This window comes from Balaenoptera borealis (genome assembly GCF_965194805.1).
Source record: "Balaenoptera borealis genome assembly, chromosome: 10".
Lineage (NCBI taxonomy): Eukaryota > Metazoa > Chordata > Mammalia > Artiodactyla > Balaenopteridae > Balaenoptera > Balaenoptera borealis.
Window position 1 is genome coordinate 115,512,828 of NC_138874.1, and position 21,311 is coordinate 115,534,138.

Sequence of the window (21,311 nt, forward strand, 5' to 3'; positions counted from 1 at the left end):
TCTTCAGGACCGAGTTCGAAGCTCCTTGTCAGTGTTGAGTTCGGAGAGGGCGCAACCTCCCTTTCCCTAACCTCCCATTCCATCCCCACCTTTATGTAATTTCCTTTTAGCTTAAAATTTCACTTTGTTAAATATACACTCACATCACACACGCACACACCATTCTCCCAGCTGCCGTAGGAGTTGCAAGGAACGTACGGCGCCCCGACATCCAGGAGCCCCGGAAGCCAGGTTCCTGACAGTCCGGAGCCCCAGGGGTCAGGAGCCTGGGGCTCTCACTTGGCCCGCCGGTAAGCCCCAACCTCCCGCGTTTCACCGGCTCCGGGCTTCCGCGCGGGCCTGGGGGGAGGGGCTTCTGCGCGGGCCGGAGGCGGGGCGGGGCTTCCGCGTGTAGCCGCCCGAGCCCCTCCCCCATCGACCGCCGGCGCTCGATTGCTCTTGTCTGGCGGTGGCAGCATGGCGGCGGGGGCGGTTGAGGCGGCGGCTGCCGTTGTGGAGGTCGGCTCAGCCGGGCAGTTTGAGGAGCTGCTGCGCCTCACAGCCAAGTGAGCGGGGCGGCGGGCGGCGGGCGGCGGGCGGCAGAGGTGAGGGGACGCGGCGGGGGCCGGCCGCGCGGGCTGCCCGGCTCCCTCGCACCTGGCCCGGCCTGGGCGGAGCCGCCGGCGCGGCCCGGACCCCGAGGCCAGGTCCCCGCCCCGGAAGGGGAGCGGGGTACACCGCAGACCCCCGGCCCCGGCCCGCCGGGCGCCCCGAGGCCCGGGTCCCGCCCTGCCGCCCGGCCCGGCCTCCCGGGGCGCGGCGACGCGGGGACTCAGCCGCGGGTCGGGGGTGGGCGCGGAGACCCCGGCCCCCGCCCGCTTCATCACGGGCGGGCGGCGGAGGAAGGCCTAGCTGGGTCGGCGGTCCTGCCTCCTTTCCGAGGGGCGTTTAAGGGTGTTGGTGATGGGGCAGAGCGCACTGTGTGGCGCTGTCCGGGCCGAGGACGGGGGTCTCCTGTTTCCTGGACGGGCTCAGCCGCGGTCCGCTCTGGCTTGGCCCACGTGCCTCTCGCCCTTGGGACGGCGTCCGAAGGAGACCCACCGGGGTGCAGAGGCCGGACCTGGGGGAACACATGGAAACCCCGAGCTTGCGAGTCGGCGCCGGCGGGCGGGCACGGGGCCTCCGCAGCCGTCTCGCGGCTTTCTCTGCCCGAGCGCTCGGGGGCTGGGCGGCGTCTCGGGGCATGGCCGGTGGGGGCGGCGGAGCGCCAGCCGATTGCCTGGGAGCCAGCCCCAGAGCCGCTGCGCACGTTTCATAACCAGGCCTCAGGAGTGTCCTCTGCGGCGAGAGGGGTAGGACAGTGCCCACCCGGGGGTGTGGGAGCGGACACGCGTGCTGCCTGGCCGGCGGGAGCACTCGCGGCCCCTTCGCGCCCGGGCTCTTCTGCGGGCTGCGGCGCGGCTGCGCGGGCTCGCTGGCAGTGGAAGCGTATCGGCGCGAGTGCAGGAGCGGATCGCGCTTGGAAGCGGGTAGTGAGTACGCTGGCGAGCGGCTGAGCTGCGGAGTGCGGGTGCGTTGGGAGAGTTGCCGTCTGGCTTCGCCGCCGTGCTGAAGTTAAAAGGTGTTCGCCAGAGCCGCTCTTGCGGCGTTTCCGGTCTTGCTGGGAAACTGACAGAAACGGGCGAGTGGGGCGGGGCGGGCGGGGCGGGGGGGGGCGCGAAGAGAATGACGTGGACTCATTGATGAAAGGTGATTCATCCAGCGCTCCCCCATCTTCCGGCGGCCCACTTGTGGAGTGCCCCAGAGGCGGCGTCTTGAGGAGCAGAGCTCGTGTGGACCTGCCCTTCCTAAGTGTTCAGTTCACGGTCACCTGGAGGACTATTTTGCTTTTGTGTGTTTCACATTTTTGATTTTATGTATCGTTTTTTAAAGAAAAAAGTCATTAAGACATCACAGTTGGAAAAAGTTTAAATGTTAATTCTTGCCACGGGCCCGTACTTGTAATGATCCGGAAACCAATATACCTTTTTCGTGGTGATTAGTTTAAATGGGCACGTGGGAAGGAAGTGATGCTTGGCATCTGCGGAAGGAACAAATCTCTGCTACTTTTGGTGAAAGTGGCAGCATTTCAGAATATTAAATAGTGCTTGTTAATGTAGTTACTTAACGTCTACTTTACAAATCATCACTTCTCAATTTTAAAATTTCATGTGAATTGAAAACTTTTTGCTTAAGTCTAATAATCAGACGTTTATATGTTACTGAAACCTCAGTTGGTCTATACAGTGGGGATATTAATACCCATTTACAGAGTAATTAAGGTTTTTGCCCATTTGTAAAATATTTAACAGAGTCTAATACTATGTGATCTTAATAAATGGTAGCTGGTGTTGCCTGCAGAAGCATAACTATAAGAGCAGAACACCTGTAATAAGAGAAAAACAACCATTTATCGATCAATAATTATCTTACTGATAAAGAACCAAGGTTCATTACATTGTTTAACATCACAGTAGTTAGGGATTTGGATCTCGTCTTTCTCTAAAGGTTTTCCTTAAACAATGCACCCTGCATATTGGGCTGTCCATGAAGGTGGAGAGAATACTTACATATAATCCAAGAGAGGGTGACAGCGTTTATGTTTGTTTCAGGTTTATGTCCTTATGATACTAGGCATTGTGTACCTAATTGGAAAGGAAGTTAAGCATCTAAATATGAGAATATTGTGGATAATGTAAAATAACATTAATATCATTCTTTAATGTTTTCAAAGTGCTTGTATATTTTTGTTTGATCTTCCCAACCTCCCAGGGTGTTATTGCTATTTTACAGATGTAGAAGTTAAGTTAAATTACTCTTCCGAGCCACATTAGTAGTAACGGAATTTGTGTATGTGTACTTTTTTCTTTTCTTTTTTACATACGTTGGCACATACTGTTAAAAAGTTGGGTAACCTATTTTAATTTTTTAAAAATGTACTCATTGTGAGCATTTTCCCATGTCATTAAACATTCTTTGATATATGATTTTTAATGGCTTTATGATACTTTATTGTATGACCATTAAGAAAACTATCTTGTTGAACAATAGATTTTACAGTTATTTGCTATGTAAAATACTGGGAAAATATTCATATACGTACATCTTTGTCTCTTTAATGACTTCTGTAGGATAGATACTTGAAAGTGTGTCAGTATCTTGAAATTTCAGAAAGGTTCCAATTTAATTTTTACAGGTAGGATATGAAAGTGCCATCTCACTTTATCCTTTTTGTCATTGAATATTATGATTTTAAAAATCTCTTTTTCAGTTTGGTAAAAAGTGGTATCTAACTTTTAAAAGATTGAGGTATTAACTTATATACTGTAGTAAAATGCATAGATCTTAATTGCTGGGTGTGATGAATTTTGACATTTGTATTAACACGAGTAACCATCATTCAGGACAAGAATGTAGAGCCCCAGAATGCTCTTTAGGCTCTTTCCAGTAATCCCCCACCAGTGATCTGCTTTCTGTCACCGTAGATGAGTTGTGCCTCTTCTTGGACTTCATGTAAATGGAGTCGCAGAACTCCTGGTCTTTCATGTCTGGGTTGTTGTGCTCAGTGTGTTTTTGGGATTCATCCATGCTGCCGTGTATCTGTAGTTGGTTCCTGTTTTATTGCTGAGGGGTATTCCGTTGTGTCAATATACAGCAGTTTCTCCAGTTTGTGGACATTGGGTTACTTGCAGGTTTCGGCTGTTATGCACCGGGCTGCTGTGAACATTCCTGTGCCGTCGTTTCGTGGGCCTGTCTTCCTTCCCACCATCCCTTAGGCCCCAGAGGCCCCCCGCCACGCTGTGCAGAAGCTCTGCGAGAGGAGGCTGGAGTAGGCCGAGGCTCACGCGGGAGGCTTTGCGGGGCCAGGTAGCTCACTTCTGCCCCGCATCCCACTGGCCACAGCTCAGTTCCAGGGCCCCAGCCTGGGACACAAGGGAGACTGAGAGGTGTAGTCTAGCTGCATGCCCGAGAGGAAGAGGCAGCAGGGATTGGTGAAATACTTCCTCCATAGTCTCTGCCCACCTACCCGCTCGCTGAAGCTCCTGCCTTCTGCTGCTGCACTTGGAACCCATGGAGTAGGGGCCCTGCCATGTGTCCTTTCCCACCTTAGGCGGCTCTGCCTTTAGCGCCTCCTGCTTTACTCTTGTGTGCCCCTGGGCAGCCCTCCGGTCTTCCTCGGTCCTGCCTGTGACCCCTGTCCTCCATTTTCCTTTGTATCAGCACATGACCTTGCTTCCTACCTGGAAAACAGGGCTTCCAGAAGCATCTTCCAGAGCTCTTCTTCGACTTGCCCCTCCCCTGACACCTAGACATTTACTTGTAGCTTCACCCATTCTTGATTCCTTTGCTCCTGACCCGGAGGAGATTGTCCCTCTTCTCAAGGCGAATTCTTCTCTGTTCTCAATTTCCCTCTCCTGCCACCTTTGAGACCTTGAATCCTTAGCTGTCTCTCGTATCTTCAGCCTCTCCCTCCCCATTTGCACTGTCCCCTCACAAAATAAACGATGAAAATTTTCCTGTATTGAAAACAGCCCGTTCCTTGCTCCTGTCCTGATCCTTCCTCTGTCTCTGTTTGCAGCCCGGTCTTTTACAGAGTAGGTTTCTAGCTGTCTCTGCGTCCTCAGTCCAGTGGTCCACACGCTGCTTCTGTCATCCGCTGGACTGAACTCTCACTGTTGCTGCTTGCCCTTCCTGCTGCATTTGATGATTGTCTCCCCTTCCTTCTTGACTTCCGGGAGACCCTTGAACCTTGCTGTGTGCCTCTTAGGTCCCTTCTCTGGTCTACCACCAGGGCTCCTTTACCGCCATCTGTCCTAACTTAGTGTTGATGAGCCCCAGAGGCTCTGCCCTCGGCCGCCTCTTTATCCTCCTGTGTGGATGAGCATGGCGCCGGCGCTGTTTCTTGATTCCCAGATGTGCAGATCAGGCATGGACTTCTTTCCTGAGCTCCAGACTGTCACAGCCCACTAGACTTCCTTTTCTCTCAGGTTGGCAGCTTCTGTACTGTGATTCGTGGCTAGTGCTACCACTAGCCATCAGTCACTAAGCCAGAAACTTGGAGGTACTGAAATTTAGACTGTGCTCCAGTGCCACCAAATCCTGCCCCCCGCTCTCTCAAGTCCCCAGTGCCTCCCTCGGCTTCTGGCCCCCAAAACTGCATGGTAAGCTCCTCCTTCTCTCCATACTTAGCTCACACGAGCTAAGTATCCTATTCCTTTCCTTGCCCAAGGTTAGTTGTCCTTGTTTCCTTTCTCCGTGTAACATATTTTTCAATGTGTTTTAATGGGTTTTCAGATTTTTTTGTAGTCAAGGGGGATTATATTTGAATTTGGAATTCTGTAAAACTGAAGGGTTTTTCAGTTGGGTATGAGGATAGACTTAAATATATCTTTGCCAAGATAATTTTATAAGAAAATAGTTGATAGATATTTACTGAGATTCCTGAGAATTTCACTGACAATTTATTAATCGCTATTCTGTCTGTTCATACTGTCAATTTTTAGAAAATCTTCTGTAGCATAATAAAAAAAAGTATGTGAAAAGCAGCTCCCTTTTTTTTCCCTTTGTTTTGTGCTTATATACCTTCATTTGCAACGTTTTATTTCTATTCCTATGGTCACTTCATCACAGTACCATGTCTAAAAAGTAAATACTAACATGAATAGTAGTAACGCATATACAGTCATTTTTCACAAACGTTGTGCCTTGACTACAGAAATCTAGTTTCCATCTTTCTTTCCTAAGGGTCTCAAAATAGAGTTAATTTACGTGGCTAGTAGTTGAGGTGGATGAATATTCAGAACCACTTCATGTGAGCTAAGTATTGACTCAAGAAATATCATTAACTTGAAAATTCATCCGAAAGATTCTCAGGACCTTGCAAGTTGTTATATTTCTGTTTGTGTTTAATATAACAAGATTCTAGCAGTACAAAAACAATTCAGGCGGTCCTTGTACAGGTTTCTTTGCTAATAGATTTGATCTGCATCAGTATTTGCTTATTTCTAAAGCTACTATATTTTTAAAACCTGCGCTTTATGGATTTACAGGTCCCTCCTCGTAGTCCATTTCTGGGCACCATGGGCCCCACAGTGTGCTCAGATGAACGACGTGATGGCAGAGCTAGCCAGAGAGCACCCCCAGGTTTCATTTGTCAAGGTACTGTGTTTTCAGTGTCATGTCTTTTAAGAATTTAATTCTGATTTATGGGTTAGACTACATTTTATTAACATATAAGGGAGGACTGGTGTGGGATTCCTCATGTTCATAGCTGGTGTTGGGATCACAGTAGATTATTCTTAAACATCTTAAAATGGTTTTGCATTTTTCAAATACCGAGTGGTGTAAAACTCACCACACTTTCCCCGACACATGCTTGGTTGGGAGGACAGGATGGCAGTCGGGGGAGTGTCTACGTGGGCAAAAAGCAGATGAGATCATTCATTGTGGGGAATTGTGGTTTTAATATAGTAAAGATAGTAACAAGACTTACTTCATTGAAAAGCTAGGTGTGACATGGAAAGTGATTCAAGAAAGGGTGTGTGAAGGCCGCTGTAGGGACCTGGGGAGTAGGAAGAGGTTGCTCTCGGGGCCAGGGAGGTGCAGACCTGCAGGAGAAACTGAGTTCTTCTGACCTGCCAGGAAGCAGAGGAAAAGGAAGCCAGTCTCTCCCTTGCTGCCTTTTTTTTTTTCACCCCGTTGTGCATGCTCTGCGTTCCTAGTATCTTTCTTGAGTAGGTAGTACTAGGAAAGTGAGAGTTGTGACTGGATTAGCTCACTTGGTTTAGGCACATTTAACGCTATCAATCAGGACTTAGTACTCATTTAGGCAGCAGGGCCAAAATAGGAGCTGAATATCTTAGAAATGAAATTTGGGGAAGGGAGAAAGCTGAATCCTTAGTATTTAAAAAAGCAGACAGGAAACCAAAGCTTTATTTTTATTTTTATTTTTTTTAAATAAAGTTATTTATTTTGGGCTGCATTGGGTCTTTGCTGCTGTGCGCGGGCTTTTCTCTAGTTGGGGCAAGCCGCGGCTTCTCTTCGTTGCGGTGCACGGGCTTCTCATTGCGGTGGCTTCTCTTGTTGCAGAGCACGGGCTCTAGGCATGTGGGCTTCGGTAGTTGTGGCACGCGGGGCTCAGTAGTTGTGGCTCGCGGACTCTAGAGCGCAGGCTCAGTAGTTGTGGCGCACGGGCTTAGTTGCTGCGCGGCATGTGGGATCTTCCCGGACCAGGGCTCAAACCCATGTCCCGTGCATTGGCAGGCGGATTCTTAACCACTGTGCCACCAGGGAAGCCCAAAGCCTTGTTTTTTAAAACCAGGGTTTGTGAGTTCAGAGGATATGTTGGCAAGTATACCTGTATATGGGGTTAAAAGTGACATCAACTGTATTGCTTGTATGCCGCTTTTTATGAAAACTGAAGACCCAGAATTCTGACATACTAATCCATTTGTATAGTGAGTGATATAATTTTCAGACAGTTTCTATATAAATAAGTGTGCTTTGAATAGGTATTGCACTTAGATGGTTCAGAAATCAAAACAGTATAAAAAGATGCACATTGAGAAGGTCTGCCCCGCTCCTTCCCCTGTCAGCCCTGTTGTCCCGTAAGTAGCTGCTTGTATTAATTGTGCATGAATCCTTCCAGTGTTCTTTATGCAGATAGAGCAAGTATGACTATAGTGGTTAGCTTTTTAAAATTTAAGGACTGAATTAAAATTCCAGTGAAATGTGGAGTGAAACCTTAGAATGTAACCCTAAAATGTCCAATATAAATAATGGAAGGGAACATTAAAACTGCATGTTTGGTCAGTGATAAAAGATAATGATTACAAGTGAAATGAATGATTAAACATTCAATCATAAGATTAATCAAGATGATGGTAATTGTTGTAAGTCTGCTTTTATGTGTATAATGTTACTGGTTTAAGTAGCACGTTGTTCTTAGCTGCCATTTGAATGATTTATTTAAAGTGACTATAGAATTACTTCTCACATTGGTACCAAACTTGGCAGTGAGACTTTAAGTTGTTCAAGTGCTTAAGTGTCTCAGCAAGCCAAGGGTTGGGAAGCCCTTATCTGTTGGGGATACCTGAACCCAACTGCACCTGCCATTCACGGAGAGGGTGACAGGGCTAGGTGGGTAGTTTGCCCAGGTCGTTACTTTCTGCAAATTCACTCTGTGGCATAGTTTTTCTTACTTAGACATCCTCAGAGGTAAAGATCATTTGCATGGAATTTGGAAGGTAGGTACTTTTTTTTTTTTTTTTAAAGAGCTCCTGACTTATTTATTTATTTATTTATTTAGCTGTGTTAGGTCTTCGTTTCTATGCGAGGGCTTTCTCTAGTTGTGGCAAGCGGGGGCCACTCTTCATCGCGGCGCGCGGGCCTCTCACTGTCGCAGCCTCTCTTGTTGCGGAGCACAGGCTCCAGACGCGCAGGCTCAGTAGTTGTGGCTCACGGGCCTAGTCGCTCCACAGCACGTGGGGTCCTCCTGGACCAGGGCTCGAACCCGTGTCCCCTGCACTGGCAGGCAGACTCTCAACCACTGCGCCACCAGGGAAGCCCGGTAGGTACTTTTAAAGGCCACAGTGCTGAACAATAGTCAGCCCAGGAGAGGTAAAATATTTGAGAGATCTCTTGGCATTTCCCAGTAAGAGAGGCATGTGGTTCATTTCAGAACAGCTTTCTCAGTGAGAGCTTTGTGAAGCTTCTAGGGTATAGAATTGATGTTCTACTACCCTCTGTTTCTTTTGATTTCTTGGTCTTTTTTTTTTTTTAAATGACTGCCATCATTCGGCATTTTTGACTTGACATACGAGAGGTTAGTTCATTCTATGACTTCGATTTACAGAATCATTATATAGATGGTTTTAAACACTTATGTTTTTAATAGTTTGATTGTAAAGGTTTGTGATCATCAACAATTCCTTATTTTGTAGAAGATGGTAAAATAATACCAGAGAAAAGCTAGCATACATTTTTGGTCCCAGTAGTTTGTGCTCATTGGAATAGGTTGCCGAAAGGCAAGATTTTCACATATATTGCATCTGAATCCCCTCCCTTCCTGGACTGATGATATGGTAATAAAGTACCTGTGCTCCTTCCTGGTGCCATGTTTAGGCCGCGTGCTGGTTGCACTCACCTGCATCGGCTGCCATGTCCAGTCAGGTCCTGGGGCTGTGTCCCACCCTGATGTTCTCACACCTCCAGGGGCATGGAGGAGATCCATGAGTTATTTGTGTTGCTGGAAGTCTCACAGAAACCTTCGTGGGTTCAGAATAAAATTAACCAGCTAATTAAAATATCAAGTGCCTTTGCTTTTCAAATTATGTAAAGTCAGTTTAAAACATTAAATCAAATTGTTTGGTAGATAGACTATTTCAAGATAGTTTCTGGTAGGGGGGTGGGAAGGAGGAAGAATAGTACTGGGTCATGAAATTGGGTACCACTAGTCATATTCATGGTCCAAGTCAAATCCCTCTTTTAATAGGAGTGGCAATTTATTTTAAAAATTTTGTAGTTGATTTTATTATTTTATTTTTTAAGTAAAGATTGTGTGTATTTAAGGTGTACAACATGATGATTTAAATCAAATCCATTTTGTGTGAAGTCTTTCTTGTGTACCTCCATGGCTTTTTTTTTTTTTCTTTCCCTCTTTCCTCTCTCTCCGAACTTAGTCTGTGCCATTGTTTGGACTCTTAGTCGGGGAATATCTTGTATCTTCATCTGCTCTGTCGTTTCGTTCCCGTTTTGTTGGCTTCTTGACTAGATGGTGGGATACTTGAGGTAGGGACCTTTACCTTACCGTGTTTTGTTGTTGTTGTTGTTTGTTCATTTTTGTTTTTGTTTTAAATTGCTTTCCTTTGTGCAGGTGGGAGCAGAGAATATTGATCAGTTTATTTGGCATCTTAGAGAGCATGTGTAGGATTCCATTTTTTAGGAACTCTAAGATGTCTCTCAGATAATTCTAGTAGAATTGTTAAATCTTAAAAATATCCTAGTTTTAATCGATGCTGTCTTGGTAATGAAAAAATACCACAATTAACATAGTTTATTAGCTGTTTCTGGGCTAAGTTTGACAAAGTCTTAAAAAAAAAGTTATCAGAAATGTTAATTTAAATACTATTTTGAAATTTATATTTGACTATATGACAAATAAAGAATTTGATTTTGAAAATTTTTCCTTTTGTATCTTGTCACAGGGCAGAAAGAAGCCCTGTAGGAGGTATAACAGAATGTCCTGGAATGTCAGGTGGTTTTGTTTGCTTGTTTTATTGAAATACAGCTGATTTATACTGGAATGTCGAATTTCATCATTCTGGCCTTAACCTTGGAGGCTCATTGCCACCACTGGCAAGTAGTCATTCCCATTTTGGCTTAGGAATAGTGACCACTGTTAGTTCAATATTCTGTTCAAAATTTATTTCTTGAATACTTAATTATACGCCACACAGTATGCTAGTTACTGGGAATGTGGAACAGTAAAGGTACAGACAGTAAATGGGTAACACATAGTACCAAGGTAATTCAGGTGGTAGTAAGTTCAGCAAAAGAAATGAATAGGCAGGCTATGAAAGATGGGGACTTGGGTGGGTGGGGTGCTTTATTTAGGTTGGGCTGAAAAGGTGTATCTAATAAGTGAGAGTTAAAAAATGAGAAGGTGGCAGTCATTGGAAGAGCTGGGAGAGAGCTTTTAGGTAGAGGCTTAGCAAGTGCAGACTTTAGAGGATCAGCACTTGGCCAGTGGGGCTGGAGGGTAGTGAAGGAGGAGAGGCTCTGACATGAAGTTGCAGGGTAGGCAAGGGCCGAGTGGCCTTGTGGGCAGTGGTCAAGTTTTGGTTTTATTCCAAGTGCAGTGGAAGTGACATAGTCTGATTCCTAAGTCGATTACTGTGGCTGCCATGTGGAGAATGGTTTGAAGGGGGTAAGGGTGCAGACTAGAAGCAGGTATACTAGTTAGGAGGCTGTTTCACTGGGCCAGGTGAGAGATGCCTTGGACACTAGTGGGGAGAATGTTGAAATAATGTCGTGGTCTGAGTCGGCTTATATTTTGGAGGGGGGCACCCAGGAGACCTGCTGATGGATTGGATGTCAGGGGTGAAGGAAATAAGATGAGTCAAGGTTGTCTCCTTTTTGATTCGAGCAAGTAGATGGCTTAAATGAGATAGGGATGCCCTGGGGAGGAACAGGTTTAGTGGGAGATATCCAGTAGGGATCTGAGTGCAGATGTCGAGTGTGTGGCTTGGAGGTGAGAGGAGCGGTGTGGCCTGGAGAGAACTTGGGTGGCAGTACCATACTGGTGCTCCTTAGAGCCCGGGGGTCGTATGAGACCGCTCTAGGAAAATGAGTGTAGGTAAGAGGAGCAGACTCGGGACCAAGTCCTGGGATGTGCAGCCATGCAGTGGTCGCCCAAGGGTGAAGGAAGAAGCCAGAGGCTCAGTCTGAGAGTTGGAGGAAAAGAAACCACAGAAAGCCAAGGGAAGGGTGTCAGAGAAAGTGGGTGTGGTCATCCTTACTGAATGATACTGAAAGGTCCGTAAAATGAAGAAAAAAGGCGTAGCCATTGGACCCGGTGAAGTGGCAGCAGGGCCTCGGAGAGTGGAGTGAGGCTCTGGAGCCCGACTGCTCCACCGCCCCGCGGTGTTGTACTCGCGACCCTGTTACCTAGCCGCTTTAAGTCCCGGCTTCTTCCGAAAGACAGCACCTATTGTGACGATTAAGTGAACTCAGTGCCTGAACGTACTTAGAACGGTGTTAGCCCTTATCATCACGATGGTCAGTGGTGACCCTGGTAAATTGAAGGAGATGATGCAGAATTCCCTTCCTCTGGACTCATCTTGCTTTAGTAACACTTCCCTGCCCTCCTCCCCCTTCTCCACAGACACAAAGCACGCTGCGTGGGGAGGGTCCAAGTTTGAGATTCACGGTATAGGAAGCATGTGGTTCCCCCAGAGGCCTTCCGGCTGGGAATCCATTCTGGAAATATTCGTGTCTGTTTTGTCCTGAAGTCATGTGTAAGTCCTGTCTTTGAAATTTGATTATTTCTTGTTTGATTGTTGTAGTAGAAAAGTTAACCATAGTATAGTGAAAAAAGCACAGGCTTTGTAGTCAAACAAACATGGGTTTGTTTCTCAGCCCTGCTGCTTATTAACTGTGTCTGGAGTGACCTCTTTACCTGGCCCCCTGTGAAGCTGAGATGATTACATGCCCCATACTTCCCGGGCTGTGACAGGTCTAGGTGCTCTCATGTAAAGGCATGTCGTGGTTTATGGCACAGAGCAGGCCTCCAAGGAAGGTATTAGCTCTTATTGGCCATCTTTGATCTCTTTGGAATGCAGAAGAAAATTAAAATTAAAAATTTTTAGTATTTATACATTTATCTTCTACTTCCATTGTTATTAACGGTTATGTTGTTTTACATCCAACGGAAATATTTCCGAAGAGTTTTAGTGTTGTGAAGGTTTCGGACTTCAGGTGCCCTTGATATTCTGGGGAACGGCTTTGCCTTTAATGGTGCTCCTGGCCCGGGCTCAGGAGGATTTGCCTGTCACCGTTGCCTTTGTCTTATTAAGATCTCGTCTTCTGGGAGCTCATTTAAGGGAGGCACGTGTAGTGATCCTCCTGGCTTCAGCAGGAATTTCAAGAGCATCATTTGCTTCCCAGCAGAGTTGTCAGTAAGGGACCCTACTGGAAACCAGCAGGAATATGAGAAGAGATCAAGTTTCAAAAGCATGTAGGAATTTGATTTTATGAGTCAGGACGCTTCTTGTTTTGTTCTGGTTTAAAACTCTGTTATCTTGTTTCTGCTTAGTGTTGCCTGGTTTTTGACTTGTGTTACTTTTCTGTTAGAATCCAGGAGTGCCAGCGAGGGGGGGCGGTCTTCACTGAGCCTGGCCCAGTCAGTGCCCAGTGTGTGGCGGGCACTCACCAGATGCTAGCCGGAAGACAGATAGTGACGCGCTGCCTTTGGCATCACCTTTGTGCTCTTCTTCGGTCTGAGTGTGGAACTGTATGAAGGAATATGGCACAGAAGTTTCTTAGACTTTAGAAAGAGTCTCTTCTAAATAGCTGTCTCCGAATGCTTTACCTTCTCTTTGTTCTTTTTTCAGTTTTATGGGACAGTTGACATCGACTTTAAAATGTATATAATTTTTCACATTGGAGAATGCAAATAATTTAGAAGATTGTTTCAAAAGGGCGTTGTAAAGAAATGAGAATTAAGGTGGTAAGAGAGCACCCAAGGGCGTATGGGCTGGAGACACGCGCCAAAGACAGACGGCTGCTTCCCGCTTTGTCACTGCTGCCCGTTTGATGGGCTAGGGCTCCAGACAAAAATAGTGTCTCCAGCCCGGTGAGGGTCTTTCACTCCTGGAAGAATGCAGTGTATATAGTTTAAACTCTTTAACAGTAGAATTTATCAATAAATTTTATTTCCTACAGGTGTAGTGTGAATTTAGATTTTTATTGGTTTTCAGAGTTTATATTACATTGAGAGTCCTGTGAGGGAAAGATAACAATGTATCTCAGTTTTTCTCAAAGTATACAGTTTAGAAAGTCCACGTAAAAAGCTTGAGGTAATTGTGTTCTAATTATTTAGAAAGGACGTTACTAAATAATGTTTAAGTTTACGTATCAGATACCACATCAGATCTTGTTGAAGGGCTTCAAGGAAACTATCGAATAGAATGTGGTCATCTTATTTAAAATGCATTTAAATGTATGAATAGACCCAGAAGCAAGTAACCTAGCAAGATATCTGCTTTGGGTCCAGCAGCCTTGCAGGAGTTAAAAGTGAAATTTATCAGACATCAATAGTTTATTGAAGAAATACTCCTTTTTGCTTCATAATTTGCAGAAGGCTGCAACTGTCAGTCATGATGTACTGCCTCTTGAAATTAGTCAATAGAGCAAACAGCAAGAATTGCTGTGGGCAGAAAATAAGCACTGTAATCATGACATAACTGGGGTCAGTGATTTATGGATTTCAATATAGTCGTAGCTGCATATGATTGAAAATTTACTAGGTCACTAGTGCACCAAAAATTTTATTCACAGCCTCCAGGCATCTTTTGAAATGTGCAACAAAATAAAAACCTCTGAACCTGTTTTGATATCGCAGACTCAGTGGATGACATGCCAGCCCAGTGAGTCTCATTTAAATGTAAATGTGTCATAAACTTTTATACCATACTCTTTAAAAAACATCAACTACTTGAAGGGATAATGCATGTGAAACTGATTTACATATTGAAGTAGTAAAAAAGGATCTTTTTATAATCACGCTTAAATTCTTTTATTTTAAAGTTGGAAGCTGAAGCTGTTCCTGAAGTATCTGAAAAATATGAAATTAGTTCTGTTCCCACCTTTCTGTTTTTCAAGGTAAGGATAAAGATGGCAGAAGAGATCGTCTATGTGCAGTGGGCCACGGGGCTATCTGTGTTGGTTCCTTTGCCCTCTCCCCTGCTCCCTGAACATTAGGCATTTGCTTGCTCCTGGCTTCGCCCTTTCTTCTTGTAGTCTCATCGTTTGCTTGCCCTTAGGGGTCCTGGAAAAGGGGCATGGACTGTGGAGGTACAGCCACCAGGATTGGAGAAAATTCCAGATACGTGGTTGTAAACCCAGAATGTTCCCTGAGTTGGGTCAGAAGTTGGTTGTTTGGGGCATGTGCCTGGACGTAATGAAACATCTGGCTGGTTCTGGTTTGATTAATGACTCCTTTAGGAAGTGGGTGCACATCAGTGCTTCAGGGTACCCCTGGGTGTTGGCATAGTCCCCCAAGTACCTCATTTATACTTAAGAGTAGATTTGATCCCAGCGAGGGTGGGGAAATCCTTTCTGACCTGGTTTGAGAAGTAGTGCCGCTTTCCTAGTATGTTCCCAAAAAGGAAAAAAGAAAACAATTATTTATTTCTAAAATTGAGATGCATAGCAGGTAATCTGTAATCAGATTTTTAAAAAACTTTTCCAGTGATAATGTTGACCTCTTGAAAAACTGGCTAGAACTATGGATTTGTGCTCGTTGTAATTTTAGAGCCTAAAATATAGAGATGATGAAGAAATGCACACATACTCTAAATGACTTTTTTAACTTTAGAATTCTCAGAAAATGGACCGATTAGATGGTGCCCACGCCCCAGAGTTGACTAAAAAGGTTCAGCGACATGCGTCTAGCGGCTCCTTCCCACCCAGTGGTAATGAGCACCCGAAGGAAGACCTCACCCTTCGCCTGAAGAAGTTAACTCACGCTGCCCCCTGCATGTTGTTCATGAAGGGAACTCCTCAGGAGCCGCGCTGTGGTAAGGGGCTGCCCTGAGGATACTCACCGGGAGGGGCGCAGCTGAGGCGACGCGCTCTGTGCAGGCTGCGCCGTATATCTGATACTTGTGTTCAGACACCCTTAGAAGAGCGGGAAACGTTATAACTCCCAGGGGATTCTATAATTAGGTGTGAGAACTCGTTTGCAGTGTAGACTCGGAGAATGTTGGAACCAAAAGGCATCTTGGAAATCATCTGATTCAAAATCTTTGTTAACTACTGCCTAAGTCCCAGTGAAGGTGACTCGCTCGGGTCGCTGGGTAGCAGAGTTGGGATGAGGTTCCGGCTGCCAGACTGCTGTCTGCATTAATGGGCTTTTGGGTTGTTCAGTTAACTCTGCTCTTAACACTTACCTCTCTTTCTTGGCAGCCTCCTTTTATTCACATAGTCCAGATTCAGCAGTTTGAAAATGTACAGAATTGCAGTAGTGTTCCTATGTCTACCCGGTGTACTTCTGCCTTCCCTGTTGTCTCTCAGCATCTGATGACTGTATTATTCACCCATTGATGTCAATTACAATTTCTAGCTGCACATAATTTAAAGATTCCCAATTCTGTGGCTTAGAGTCACTCTTATTGTCTTACCACAGGTATGCTTGGAATTTTGTCCTTGAGTAAGTCTCAGAGTTATTTGGCCCCTCTGGTATTGGGGTTACGTTGTTTTCTTTTTACTGTGCCTTATACAACATTATTATGCTGCATAATGGAGCATTTAATGCCTTTTGGTGATGCGTGTTTGTTTCAACTGCACAGGAGGGATTTATTAAGATAGGTGGCAGGAAAGTTGAGTGTGTCATTGATATGATTACTGCATGTCCAGTGTGATTTTATAATATAGCCAAGCTTCCAATATAAAGTTAATTGTAAATTCTTCCCTGTATAGTTAGCGAATTACATATGAAAGTATGAAACAGTCTAGTTTTAAACGTAAAGTTTCATGATGAATTCTATCTTAGGAAGATAAAGGAATGGTTCCTTTTTCTCTCAGTTATGCTTGAAAATTTTCCTTGCCAGTATTTCCATGTCAGATGCCTGCTGTTTGTGTATTGAAAGGCTACTTTAGTTTATACTAGAGTTAACCAAAGATAGCAACAGATAGTCTCTGTGTTTTGGTTGTTTGTTTTTAATGGATGTTGCAACTGGTTCACTTTCTCCCATCAGGCATGAAAATCATTTCTGGTACTTTATGTGGTGACCTAATAACAGGGACTTAAATCAGTCCAGTGGATTTTTTTAAATACCTTCATTGAAGCCTGAAGTGCTGTAGAACTGGTTGTAAGATGTGGAGGAACCGGTGGGGCAGGTTATACACAGGAAACCTACAGTAAAACCAGTAGAATATTATTTCCTTTGGGAATGAACAGTAGTGTTCTCTTAATCGTTTCTGAATAATAACCTAATGAAATTGGCAGGTGGTAAAAACTGAAGCTTAGGGAAGGTATTCTGAGGCAGCAGAGGGGAAGGTGATAGGTATACTGGAAAGCCTCGCAGACTAGATGTCACGACTGGTGAGCTGCAGTCCTAACTGCCCCTATGCCTGCCACCTGCCTTGATAACTTGAGGTACAAATCAGTTACCTTCCGTGTGACTTCACTTCTTCCTTGGTGGTGTTGGGGGTTGGAGCCAGTCTTGGAGAGCCTTTTCAATTCAGATGTTGTATGATGACTCAAATAAATTAGAATTATACTTAGAAATAATCATTTTTCTGCTTACCTTTTACTTCATTAGACTGGATTTATGATGTATTTCTAGCCATTTTTATGTTAACCATCTGAGTGGCATTTGGAAGACTGTACAAATAACGAGGTAGAATAAAAAAGAAACTTTGAAACATTTCAGAGCAATAGGAAAAACTCTGTATTATAGACATTTAGATAAATACTTGGGGAATTCAAAAAGATTTTTTAGATACATATTATAAACAGAGTTTCATTCCGTACAAGTACTTATTTTATTGTTTATAATTTTTATAACTACACTTTAATAGGCTTTTCTGTTTCCCAGTATTTTGGTTTCTGTTACATCATGTCTTTCTATCACGTATAGTAAATAGATTATTTTAGAGTTTTGGTATTCTTTGAAAAAACATCTACTTAAGGATTAATTGGGAGTCTTTTATTGTGACTGTGCCCTGCTGCTTCCTTCACTGATGCTGCTCTGATTCTGTTTGTCCTTTTCTGTGTGCACTGCTACACAAACTGTCTTTATCTTCAAACTGTTCTCTTACAGGAATGTACACGACTTTCACCCTCTTCCTTTCTGAGCCTGTTTAGTGGACAATTGTTTTTGCTTTTCTGGTGGTATGTTAGAGATGAGGCGTAGGCAGAGCCTCCTTTATAAAAGAATGGCCATCAGTGCTCATGAGCTCAAGTGGCTGGTATTTCCATATTTTGCACAGAATTCACTTTGAAAGCACTACCGTCAGTAACATGCATTACTCCCTTTGGACACCCTTTGTGGAGTAGAGCTACACTTGATTTTTCATTAGCGGGCCCCCACCTTGCTTTCAGTTAATCAGAAAAACATGAATGAATAACATTTAAATTTTGCATCAAGGAGACCTTGAAAGCCATTTCAGGGTCTGCCCTGGAATCTACTTGGACTCAGCCCAGCCCCTGCACATTGCACATCTCTGTCTTCTCGACCTTCACTTTTGGGCTCTACCTAGAGAATGGTATGATGTATTAGGAGCCTGACATGTTGATAGGGTCTCAGTCGTCAAAGAATTAGATTATCCTTATTCTGTGCTGCTCAGGAGGACAGGAAAGAGAGGGCTCTCATGTTTTAGGATGATTTTCAAGAAGAGCTGAGATGTACATCTTTTTAAACAGAATGATGAATCCTTCAACATGCAGGTTAATCAAGTTATTTGGGAATTCTTGTATCTATTTCTGCTAACAAAGCTTTTAGCAAAGCAAAAGGTATTTGAACCACAGTGCAGAAATTTCTCCTGCAGTGAGAGTCATCTAACTGGGTTTTACTTTTTAAATCAGACACAAAAACATTGCAGGTTCCGCAGTGTTCTTTAGGGTCTCGTTGTTGTTACGTAGTGGGGCAGTTAGGCTCCTTATTCATGTCTTCTGTCATGAGCAGAAATGATTGTGGGTAGAAATGGTGGTTCTGGGACAGTTAAACGTGGTTTTTCTATTTTTAAATATTTTTATTGCATGCATGCATTTTTCCTAAACAAAGTGGATGTAAACATTTTGTTATTAGAATAAAGCCTTCTCACTATTTTATCCTTAAGCATAACATTCCAGTCTGCCACTTTAACCCTTAAAAATGAAACTCTACCAATCAATCTTTCTAGTCTGCATGTAATTGCCTGAAGCAAAAATAAAGCTTTTTCTCAGCCAGTTACAGTAGAAATGAGTTAATATATTGGCAACAGAATAACCATCAGCAATCAGCCGTTAGCTGTTTACTAATGAACTCCCAGATGAATGAAAAATTTCAGAATCAGTGTTTTACTTCAGGCTGTACATGAACTTAACACTTCAGTTGTAGGAAAAGCAACTTATGTGCTATACAAATAAATACTGGTGCTTCATCTCAATGAACGGCAGATCTAAAAATGTCTGGAGCCAGTAATAGATCCATGTTTTAATAGTAAAAGTGCTTTTTGCATGACATCAGGTAAAGCCTATTCGTACAATTAATTTTATACTGAATTTCATGGTTTGATTTTATTTAAAAATAATTGCAGATGCTGTTAAATCTTCCAGGAATTTTGAATCTGAAGAATAGGTTATTTTCCAGCAGATTACGACGGTGTTTGAAAAGAAGAATGATGGAATGTGAAAGGGTAGAGTACAGAGTATTGAAAAACAATCGGGAAGAATTAGCTTATAGAAAGAAAAATACTCTCTTTTCAGACAAGACTAATAGGTTTATAAAAGACTGATATTCACACTCTTATTCTTCAGTACTAATGTCATAATAAGAAAATGATGTCAAAAAAGTACAGAACAAAAAAAAAGTATAATAAAATCATGGAACATACGATTGTCACTACAGTGCGGTAAAAATAAAATCACATTACATACTTTGGGGAATGTAAATAGTTTTAGAAAAGAAACTGTCAAGTTATGACACGAGATGAGAAAGAATACCAGCAGTCTACTGACAGTTCATATATAACAACAGAGAAGATAGCTTTGAAATTCAATGTGCTATATCCATTTTAGACTAAAAGAGAACACATTGCTTCTTGATTTTTAATTTATTCCGTTTAGGGATGGTAAAAATTGAGAACTATTGAAATGGGTACACAGGAAGTAGTAAAAGGGCAGTAGAAAGCAAACAGAATTGGGTTTCCAAGTATGGTCAAGTAGTAGTTAAAGATAACAATTGTAGAGCTTTTTCCTCCAGCCGGTGTTGATTCTCTGGATTCACAGAACTGCAGAGCTGGGAGGGACTGTCTGGGCTTCCACGTCAGTCCCCTGATTGGTGGGAAGGTGCAGGGAGGCGGAGGGGGCTGTCCGGGCCTGAACTGTGCCTCCCCTTGGTGAATGGAGCCGGTGCTGGGGCTTGAGGTCTCTGCTTTTTGGCCAGTACTGTTCCTCCTACAACAAAAATACCTAATATTGAAGAGGAACTTCGATAAATAAACATACTTTTTTTTTGTTTTTGGTTTTTTTGTTTAAACTCACGAGTACTTTAAAAAGTTAAGCCATACCTGAACATGTGATGTGGTTCAAGGTCAGAGAAGGGGTTCTTGGAGTTTGTTTCCTCCTTACATGCTATTCAGCCATGCTAATTAAATCATTGGTAAAATAGAGGCAGACATCTACGTTCAGTAGATAATATGTAATCTGAATTAATTTAAAATTGTGTGTATTTGAGAGAGAGAAATTAAGTTCTTGATTTTCTTTTTCTGTATGCAGGTTTCAGCAAGCAGATGGTGGAAATTCTTAACAAACATAATATTCAGTTTAGCAGTTTCGATATCTTCTCAGATGAAGAAGTTCGTCAGGGCCTCAAAACCTATTCCAATTGGCCCACCTATCCCCAGCTCTATGTTTCTGGAGAGCTCATAGGAGGACTTGATATAATTAAGGTTAGACTTGAGAAGACTGTACCTTATAAAGAATTTTCGTATTTAAGCATACTTTTATAAGTGCTGTATTAAATCTAAAGTATAAATTTCTTAAGGCTCTACCTTTATGAATATGAATCTGAAATAAATACAAAGTGTTTCTGATGAGGTGATTCATTAATATTTTGTATTATGGCATGACCAAGGAGATTTATGTTATAATAAATGTTTCTTAAACTTACATGTATGTTTATTTTAGGAGCTAGAAGCATCTAAAGAACTGGAGACAATTTGCCCCAAAGCCCCCAAGTTAGAGGAAAGGTAAGCGTTTTAAAAGTTTGTCTGCTATTATTTTAAAAACATTTTTAAATTTTCAGTTTTTGCATTACTCTTTCTATGTAGAAATCAGAGATTTGCTTTTGTATGCCAAAGTCATAATTGTGTCGTTTGCAAACTAGTCATGCAGACTTGGGAAGGTCTGATTTGGATTGGAGAAAATTTTGTATCAATTTAATGATTATGTAGAGGATAGTCTTTGTTTTATAGAAACGTCATTGTCACCATGGAACGACCAAATTTTAGTTCTCTCCATTTCGGAGCTGGGATCCAGTTGTCTTGGTGTTCAGGTTTTAGTAGCGGTTCCTGCTCACAGCCTAAAGCTGGCTTACTTGTGTTTTCTTCTGTTGCTGTCACTATCCTGGTAGAACACTGTGAAAAGTGGTTGAGTGTGGAAAGCAGATGCTGTGCATGGAGTTCGTGTGTAAACACTTGGGGGATTTCTCACTGCTTTTAGAAGAACTGTGGTAATTTAAAAATTCGAGGAGATTTTAGAGCTGTAAAATCTCTTTGTTTTATGAAGGATCTCAATCTGCTTTCAGAGACTTTATCTTATAGAAGGTTTGGGCTTTGGCCTGTAGGAAGACTTAAAGTTAGGATTT

At 43.5% G+C, this 21,311-nt stretch overlaps 1 protein-coding gene across 4 annotated transcripts in view; it reads left to right on the forward strand.

Annotated features, from left to right (window-relative positions):
• Positions 1-400: 400 nt before the first annotated feature.
• The window catches only part of GLRX3 (glutaredoxin 3), a 30,813-nt gene continuing 9,902 nt past the window's right edge, over positions 401-21,311 (forward strand). The window contains exons 1-6 of one of the 4 annotated variants that reach the window (XM_082407394.1): positions 401-545; positions 6,069-6,177; positions 14,326-14,400; positions 15,116-15,317; positions 20,222-20,394; positions 20,633-20,694. In XM_082407394.1, the coding sequence (XP_082263520.1) occupies positions 457-545; positions 6,069-6,177; positions 14,326-14,400; positions 15,116-15,317; positions 20,222-20,394; positions 20,633-20,694 (710 nt within the window). In that variant the 5' untranslated portion in view covers positions 401-456. Of the gene's footprint in view, positions 546-6,068; positions 6,178-12,010; positions 12,036-14,325; positions 14,401-15,115; positions 15,318-20,221; positions 20,395-20,632; positions 20,695-21,311 lie in introns of those variants that run through there. The other 3 variants (XM_082407395.1, XM_082407396.1, XM_082407397.1) reach the window with 3 other exon arrangements.